Source organism: Eptatretus burgeri, chromosome 9, assembly GCF_056783735.1.
Source record: "Eptatretus burgeri isolate ZD-2024b chromosome 9, Ebu_testis_v1, whole genome shotgun sequence".
NCBI classification, from domain to species: domain Eukaryota; kingdom Metazoa; phylum Chordata; class Myxini; order Myxiniformes; family Myxinidae; genus Eptatretus; species Eptatretus burgeri.
The window spans coordinates 104,559,389-104,569,388 of record NC_140969.1 but is presented as its reverse complement, the minus strand read 5'-3'; the positions used below and the strand labels follow the sequence as shown (position 1 = coordinate 104,569,388).

Genomic DNA, 10,000 nt, shown 5'->3' with positions numbered 1-10,000 from the left:
GTGGGTTCGTTTGACCATCCTTTTGGAGAAACAGCATGAGGCTGAGATTTTCCGGGATTGTAGGACATGTTCCATTGATTAGACTAGTGTTTAATGATTTCCATATCAGCGGAGAGTGAAGCACGTCTCCTCTCCTCTCCCAGTAGAGGCTGGAGTGCCTCAAGACAGTGTGTTGGGCCCAGTATGATCAATGAGAAGGGGTACTATTTGACACAGTGTGCAGTCATCTACATAAAGTAAAAAAAGGGGTTTCCACTGCATCAGAGAGATAATTTATGTAAATGAGGAACAAGACTGGGCCAAACACACTCACTGCCTCGTGGAACTCCAGCCTCCAATGGGAGAGGAAAGGAAAGGGTTACATTCATAGCAACACATTGACTTCATGAAGGAAGGAAGTCAGAAACCTAGAAATTAAGGTAGTCGTCTATGCCACAGGCTGAGAGTTTAACAAGCAAAGCAAGATGCCAGATTGTATCAAATGCCTGAGATAAAGTATATGTTCAGGGAAATGGTCCTGACATTTTGTTTAAGATTTAGGGCCTCCAACCATTGCTGAGATAGGAGCAGAAGCATGCCCAGCATTGAGTGACCGGCATGGATACAAACCGATGTTCAGAGATCAGGCTGTTTGAAAATAGGAAAAACGATATCAGTAGCAATGATGGATTCCTTGACTTTGGTTATAATGGGAAGAAAACTCTGGTCTTTAGTTGAGAGATTGAGTTTTTGCATTCTTCTTGTGGATGGGAGTGATGTTTGCTAACTTTCAGGCAGATGAGTGGTGGCCAAAAACACCACTTGGAGAGAATCGAGCATACAGAGGACAAACAAGAGCAGCAAGGGTTACTCAACTTGAAAGACACCGTGACATGTTTCATGTCCACCAGTTAATGCTAACAGATAAGATACCCAGAAAAACGTCCATCTGCAATGCCCCGCCTGCAAAGCACCGATCTGACAGTTTATAGATGTATCGGTAATCAACCTCAGGCTGAACAGCTCAAAGGTAAGTGTGCTTCCTCTGAACCATCCTGTCAGATTACTGCTATTGCGATCCTGTGCTGATCTTTTAGTTAACCATACTAACTAATGATCCAATATGTTATCACAGAACAAAGTCTTACAAACAGGATACTCTCCAATCTCCACAATAGTCCAAGACACTGATGTTTATTTATTTTTCAAAAGTACAAGTACTATATATGTAATTAGTAAGAATATATTTATTCATATAATATATATATATATATATATATATATATATATATTATCAGGTTGACTGATTAACACACCTCCATGGTTTAGAGAGGCTGAGTCTGGAGGTCGGCGGTTCAAACCCTGTCCGAGTCATTCCAAAGACTTTAAAAACAAGCTCGAATGAGCATTCATGCTGCAATCCTCGTCCTCTTAATGATGACGTCATAAAAACGAATATGACGTCATTGTGACGTATCAGGTTTGCGATAAATTATCTGTGCTAATGCCCGGCTTGATTCCCGCAAACAAAATTCAAACAGCTTGCCTAGTTTCAGAGATAATGGTATAGGCGATTTCCATTAGCGGCGATATTATGACGTCAACTTTTTTTTTCTAGGAAGAATTTCCAAAATCGGAGATGGTTACTGTCTACGCAGGGTATTTCTACATGTATACGCCAAGTTTCAGGAAGTTTCGATGAAAACTGTAGGCTGTGAAACAAAAAAGTCCACAAGAACAACAACGTGAGTAAGACTTAGAGATCCTCCACGAGGATCTAAAAATGGCATGTGCTGCTTCCTTGCTTGATGTTCAGCATTTAAAAGTGTAATATCATGTACAATCCCCATAGGTTGGCATCCATGAGGAGGACATTCCTCCTTAGGAAACGTGCTGCTGAGTAAGGTGAAAACAGCGGCGCCAATGTTATGAGTCTGTGAGATGTGTGTGTGGCAGCTCCATCCACTATGAGCCTTAGATACTGTAAAATAAATAAATATAGAATGGAAATTATTATACGGTATACAAATATTTCTCCTTCTTGTAATAAGTACTTATTTAATCGAAATCAACCATGAGTCATGCTTATCAAATGGAAATGTGATTGAGGAAAGGGAGACCCGAGGCTTTACCAGGCAGTGTCGATCTTCCACTCACCGCCAATGATACCGAAGCCAACAGAAGTATAACAGAGTATATGAGGCCTCGGCTATTCAGCTTCACCTGTGAATAGAAAGTTCATACCAAAAAAAATAAGCATCTGTCTATAATTCCATCAATGTGTGTGTGTGTGTGTGTGTGTGTGTGTGTGTGTGTGTGTGTGTGTGTGTGTGTGTGTGTGTGTGTGTGTGTGTGTGTGTGTGTGTGTGTGTGTGTGTGTGTGTGTGTGTGTGTGTGTGTCTGTGACCGCTGTTTCTCGACAACCTCTGGTCTGATCTCATTGAAACTTGCCAGGTATATTGCTGGGGACCTGAGGATGTGCCTTTTCAATGTTTGATATTAATCAGACAAGTGGTTCCCAAGTTATGGCCATTTATTTACCAAGCCAATGACAAGACACGTTGTTGCGTGGGCGTGGCCGATGGGGGAAGGGAAGCTCAGCCACATTCCCTATTACGGGTTACAACGTACGGGCTTCCGGAGAGTGATGACTTCGTGTATTTTAATAATTTCTCGATTTCTTATGCGCATTTATAGATAAACACAATGCCCCAAGTTATGATCGTTTTCATATTAGACGGTGCATAAATTTCGGTAACATCAGAGTGAGCTGGTATGCTCTGAACCAGGAAGTAATTTTTTTTTTCCTCTCTTCTCTTCTCTTTTTGTTTTTCCTTGCGAAGACATTGCGAAAAGGCAAAATACGTTGGCGCTAATTGAATAATTGGCCATTAAAACTAAATTGCGAATAATCGTAACTGCGATATGCAAACTTCCGGGCAACGCACGTACGGGCATGCGAGAGCGAAGAAACGGCCTGTGTGGTTGTTGTTTCTTGCTCGCGGTTTGAATATTTATTTATTATTATTTTTTTTTTTTTTACGGGCACGTACTAGTTTGTATTAATTCATGGCAATGATGCGATCAAATACACAAAACATACATTGTGGAACATCAACCTTTGGAAGCCAACCTAAAGGATCTAATGGTGTCACTAAATCAGTGGCTGTTGCTGTTGTGGTACATTATACCTTTAATATGTCATCTTGTCACTGACCATTGTCCAGACAAAGCAGGTGGCCCAAATCACGTGTTCATCTGTTTTATGTGGCTAATATCAGCATGCAAAGAAGATTTCAAAAATAAAAAGGCCTTGATTTGTTTGAAAATCATTCATGCTGCCATCAGATTGTTGAAAATCATCACAACCTGTAAGAGAAGAGCTAGTACACTGAACTGACCAGGACGTAACAGACAAACATGGGAGCAATACACCTGGGCGCTCACCTGGTAGTGGCTGGATAAGATAATCAGGAAACCACTGGTAGACATGGATGACACACAAAATATGTAATGGAGAAGAAAGTAAATAGCGCTGGATTTTTTTTTTTATTGCCGTGAAAAAAACCTTGAGTATGTCACAGGTGATAAAGGATGTGATCACGTTTTATCGAAATTGTGTGTGTGCTCTTGGAGAAGAAAGCAAATACATATTTTGGGGGACAACCCCCATCCCCCCCTAATATCACCGTTTAGACCCCAATTTTTTAATGTCGTGAACAATCTTTGGTAGATCATGAGTGATGAAGGCTGTGTCCAAGTTTCATCAGAATTGCATGTGTAGTTTCTGAGAACAAAGCAAATACAGATTTTGGGGGGCATCCCCTGCAGACCCCCTTAGGGCCCGATTTTTTTCAATGACATGAACAAACTTTGGTACATACAGGGTGATGAATGTTGTGATAAAGTTTCATCAAAACAGTTCGTATAGTTTCAAAGAAGAAGTTGAAAGTATTTGTGGAAGGATGGATGGACGGACAGACAGACATCCCTTAAGCTCTTCGGAAGTACATTCCAGGTGAGCTACAAACAAGACAAAAAACATGCATGGAGAAGGAAACCCCAATGAGGAAACACTGGAAAATTAGGAGGGATTTGGGTGGGGTTAACGAGGGTAAAAAGATCATGGTTTTGGATTGGGGATGATGTGACATGGTGGTGAACAGCAGTCTTGAAGACCTGGAGAGAAGAATGAGATTGAAGATGACGTAGAAGTTGATTCCACAGGTGGGGGGAAAGAGGAACAAATGAATGGAGGTGAGCAGTGATCCTAGATTTACGTAGTTTTACCAGAAGAGGGTGGATGGTGGGTTGTGTGTGCCCTGCAGAAACCTGGGTGAAAGCACGGAAAGAGCAGAGGGTGCAAGACCAGAAAGGAGGCAGTAGAATACAGAGAAACCACTGACCTGTCTGCGATAGCGAAGCAATAGGCCCACAAACAGCTTTACCCTGGAAGATTCAAACGATGTTCAAGGCCTTGGTTTTGACAGCGTCAAGCTGAGAAAGATGTGAGGCAGGGGGACCAGCCCAGAGGTTAGAGCAGTACTCCATCAAGCTGCTGATGAAGGTCTTGTGGGTGGATAGGACTTCAGGTGGACCAAGGAAGGACTTTGTTTGGTGGAGGATGCCCAGTCAGCGGCTGGCTTTGGAGGCCAACGTTAAAATATGGTTTGTCGAAGATGAGATCCAGGAGTTGGAAGGACTGAATCTATTCATAAAAGTAGATGGGGGTGAGAAGCGGAAGGGGGGGGGGGTTGGGTTCGCCAGATGGTCCTTTTGGAGAGAGATCGTGAGAGTGTGAGATATGTCAGGATTGAAAGACATATTCCAAGTGTTTGACCATCTTCTGATTTTATTTCAAGGTCCAAAGAGAGGGAACAGGCTGCAGCCTGCCTGTCTGAAGGATGAGGGACATCATGGCAGAGGGTGGAGTAATTATCAAATAGATAAAGAGGATTTTCCAGAGAGTCAGAGAGATCATTGATGAAGAACAGCAATAGGACTGGGCACAAAACACTACCTTGGGGCACTCGAGCCTTGACAGGGAGAGGAGATGAAAGGATTCCGTTGAGTGCCACACATTGGAAGAAGAATAGAGGAAGTCAATAAGTCATGTGTGGAGTTGGCATTGGATGCAATAGGCAGACAGTTTGGAGAACAAGGCAACATGCCAGACCGTATCAAAAGCACGTGATATGTCCCGAGAGATGGTCCTGAACTCGTGTCTGTATACAAAAAAAATATCATCTGTGGGTCATTACATGAGCTGCCTGTGTCTATTTCCTGAGCCATGATGTAACACCATGCACTGCACATGACTTCATTAAATAAACCGAATGAAGGACCAAACATTACATTTGGAATATAAAGTAATTTCCACTGTGCAACTCATAAATTATGAATGGAATATAAGTGTATTTTAAGCAACATCTTAAGTTAAGCTTTCGCTAATTAAGCAACATCTTAATGGAGCACATAGATAATGTATCCTTTCTTGTATCCTTGTATAAACAATATTAAATTCACATGATATTTAACTGTTCTTTGCATAATATCATTGAAGTTACATCTTGTATTACGCAGAATTTCCACAGGTACCTGGAAGAAGGCTAATGCTATCTATTGTCGTGGCCAAAAATATTGTCACCCTTGTGCACTTTTTTTCAAATAGCTTACAATTTTCTCTCAAAATAAGTTCAAATTGACAAAAGTATTTTGTCTCCACAATTCTTTATTTCACTGTTCGTATTACCGAACCTTTGTTTTTGATTCAGAAATTAATACATCCTTTTAAATCAGAAAATAAATAGAAATGGCATTGATAAAATTATTAACACCCTCGACTTGATATTTGGTATCACTGCCTTTGGACAAAACAACTACAGTCAAGCGCTTCCTATAGCCGTGAATGATCTTCCTACATCTCTCTACTGGTAGTTTGTTCCACTCTACTTGCGCAAACTGCTCCAGTTCTCCCAGATTTGAAGGGTGCCTTCTCCCAACTGCTGTTTTCAGATCTCCCCACAGATGTTCAATGGGATTTAGATCTTAACTCATTGCTGGCCACTTTAGACAGTCCAGTGTTTTGTCTTGAACCATTCCTGGGTGCTTTTTGAAGTGCGTTCAGGGACATTGTCCTGTTGCAAGACCCATGACCTCTGACGGAGACCCAGCTTTCTGAAACTGGGTTGAACATTGTGCTTCAAAACGCCTCCTTGGTAATCTCCTGATTTCATGATGCCATGCACACATTCAAGGTACCCAGTACCAGAGGCAGCACAGTAACCTCAAAACATCACTGAACCTCCTCCATGTTTGACTGTAGGGAAGGTGTTCTTTTCTTTGAAGGATTCATTTTGTTTTCTCCAAAAACCTCTGATTTGGTCTCATCTGTCCACAGGACATGCTCTCAGAAGGATTTGGCTTGTTCAGGTGTGTTTTAGCAAATTCCAGTCAAGCTTTCTTCTCTCTCTCTCTCTCAGCAGTGGGGTCCTCCTGGGTCTCCGACCAGAGAAGCCCCGTTCATCGAGTTGGTGACGGATGCTGTGAGTTGAAACTATCCTATCTTGTGTCTGAAGGTCAGCTTGAATCTGTTTGTCAGTTCATCGACGTACTTTCTCCACCGTCCGAACAATCCTTCACTGCAATCTTCGATCAAGTTTTCTCTTGCGGCCACGTCCAAGGAGGTTGGCTACAGTGCCACGGGCCTTAAACTTCCTGATATCATTACGTACGGTGGACACAGGAACATCAAGGTCTCTGGAGATGGACTAGTAACCTTGAGATTGTCCGTGCTTGGTTACAATCTTGTGTCTGGCCTCCTCAGACAACTCTCTGGTTTTCTTTCTTTTCTCCATGCTCATTGCGCTACACACAGTGACATTGCGTAAAACAGCAGAATGACTCCTTTTCTCTATTCAAACTGGTTGAATGAGTGATTTTTATTTTTTGCAGGCACCTACAACTCACCACAGGTGAGTTTAATTACAAAGTAAAGGAGAATCACCTGCTTAAAATATAATTATTTCTAACAACTATAAAAGGTGCCGATAATATTGTCTGGGGCATTTTAGGATTTCTGTGCGGAATGATCGAAGACAGTAATTATTTTCAGCTTTTTTTTATTTTGTTCCACTGCAAACCAAAGAAAGATATATGTGGATACCAAAAGATTTTTTAATTTCAACAATTTTCTGGAAGAAATGGAGCATTATTTGAAAAAAAAAGTGCAAGGGGGCCAATATTTTTGGCCACAACAGCATCTATCGTTTCTGTCCCACCCTGAAACACGAAAACACTCCTCGGGGGAGGGGGGGGACAATTAAGTAAAAGTTGCTTCAAATGTATCCAAACCAATGGGAAAATAATAATTTTTTTCAAACAAAAAAAATGAATCCAGGTGATGTCGAGGCAACATACCGCTGCCTCAATCGCTCACGAAAATGGTTTTTTTTTTGCTGTAAAAAAACATACACCAATTTCAACGACTGGATAGGTTGCCGAACGTTGATTGCTCGAGTGGTCTTGAAGCCATCGGAAGCTCGCTATCTGCCATATTCCTTCGCCCATGACAGAGGAGATCCCGGTTGAATCAATACACATACTGTACTTGCTTTACGCTGCATATTTCCAACGAAAATTCCACCTTTCCACTTGATTTTATTCCATACCCGGTTTTGACAAAGCATTCTTAGAGCACACTATTTGTCAAATGCCAACGACACTGCCATTCTTCATACACGTCAAGCGTAATCAATATTCAACATCGCATACAGCGAACAACTTGCTACAACGAACTCCGACAGAGCGACTATGACTACGCTGATATACCAAACTGTGAATCAGCGTCTCAGTACAACGAAGCTGCCATCATCTACATTGCAGGTTTCGTTGTCAAGTTGATGAAGAGACAAATTGACTTCGATCTGCCATGTACTCGAGCACTGACAGGCACAGCACATGACATTCATCCATTCGTGGCCCTCGTGGACAGAGGCGGACTAGGAAAACCATCATTTGGCATTGTTACCCCGCACCCGCCCGGCGAAAAGCTGGGTTCAGCGATTGGTTCATGTGCGTCCATCTGTCATCAGTTTATGATCAAGGAACAACTTATTTAAATCAAATGTTCTATTTGGAACATGAATTGGAAGACAAGTTTGCCATTTTACAACAATTTAGCTCTGAATTTGTCCCAATCGTGTTTGTCCAGAAAGGAACGAGATAATTTTTTTTACTCTGTCTGCGTATCTGGCAGTCAAACAAAATTGAAAATCATTCCAAACAGAAAACTTACTGTTTTTAAGGATGTTATAAAGGACACAAACAACAGGCACAAAGAACTAATTTAATGTGCAGGATCGAATGATGTAATAGGCACTGGGCAAAACGCCGGTAAAACCTGGAATTTATTATTTATTTATGCACTTTTAAACCTCTTTAAACCTTAATTTAAATTAATTATTGATTTGAACACACTGTGGATCATAAATTACCTTCATAATACTTCCGAGAACCATGCTATAAACTATGTAATATAAATATATATTGTGGATTATCGCCCGTCCGGCGTGCGGACGACCGCCTTTAGCTCAATTGCGGCCGCGCGCGCCCACCGAACGAGCAATCTAGTCGGAGCTTTCGGATCAACGCCGAAACCCAGCTACGGGTGTTTTTAACCACACCATAAACCAGCCAACTCTTCTGTCCACGCGCTACAGGGTCGATCGCCGAATTGTCGATGTACCTAATTATTCGCGCAGACAGAAACGCCGGGAGTTTATACCTCAACGGAGCCTGCACGAAAACGAGCCGCTTTAAGCAGCTCGTTCCGTTTGCGATTGCCGAGCGGTTTTATATCGCCAAGCCCCGTCGGACCAGATGTACGTTTTATCTGCTTATAATCAGCAAGTTAATTATTCCAAACACAATTATGGCAGTCAATGGAGGAAGGGACGCAACGAGCAGGTGACATTCAAACGATGGGGGTATTTATTTCCACACAGGCATGCAAGCAATGTAATGAATGGGATGGGGGGGGATGGGGAAAAAGACACAAGCAAAAACCTACAGCCGATGTCTATTTATTATGTACATGCAATTAATCAGTTCTACTTGGTAGACAAGGTGCCACAGACTTTCATGCAAACCCCAAGAAAGAAAGGAAGAACCGGGCTCGTAAGCCTTTATAATTGCTCAACGACCGAATGACCGAACGGACTCCGAGAGACCGAGCGGGCTACCTGCCACCCTCTTGGTGACTCGCTGGGTGACCCTCGATGTCTCTGCCCACACTCCAACCTCTGAACTCTCCAAGCTCTTTTCCCGACTCCACCACACCAGCGCAGCGCGAACTTGAACGCTCTCTCCCAGCGCTCTTCTCCAACTCGTTTGTTCCTTGTTGACGATCCGGCGCCTCCTCAACCGCCCAAATGGACTCGAGGCTCCAAACTCCACTCTACGGACTCCAACACTCAACTGGACTCACCAACTCGACCTGGCTCTGCGGCGAACGTGGCTTTTTATAGCCCCAAGGGGAGGGGTCGCTCTGGGCTTACCACCCAAAATCAGCACCCTCCTTCCTTTCACCTTTGAACCTTCACCCTCGGCTGGCTCCGCCCCTTTCACCAATCTGATCAGATCTTTCTGATCCGATATCGCCATCAAACGTGACCGTGTTAGGAATCACCGTCTTCACGCGGACATGTTTGGAATCACCGGCTTCACGCGGTTGTGGTGAAGATGGTGAGGAGATGATGGCGGTTGTGGAGAAGGTGGTGAGGAGATGATGGCGGTTGTGGAGAAGATGGTGAGGAGATGTTTGTTTAGAATAAAAGACAGAAAAGAATAACACTACCTCAAAGGTTCACAGCCCGGCACACGAATAAATCCCGTTATACATCGGTGGGGAAATCTAACCTGGAACACACACTTATCGACATAACTGATCTTCGGGGAACCTGAATGGTGATCTGTGAATTTCCACAACTGTAACAATATGTATATATATATATATATATAT

General features: G+C 42.7%; 1 protein-coding gene across 4 annotated transcripts in view; it reads right to left on the bottom strand.

Moving 5' to 3' along the window:
• The window catches only part of SLC24A4 (solute carrier family 24 member 4), a 178,312-nt gene that overhangs the window by 1,519 nt on the left and 166,793 nt on the right, over nucleotides 1-10,000 (bottom strand). For all 4 annotated transcript variants that reach the window (XM_085896455.1, XM_085896456.1, XM_085896453.1 and 1 more), the window contains one exon: nucleotides 2,137-2,202. In XM_085896455.1, the coding sequence (XP_085752581.1) occupies nucleotides 2,137-2,202 (66 nt within the window). The remainder of the gene's footprint in view (nucleotides 1-2,136; nucleotides 2,203-10,000) is intronic.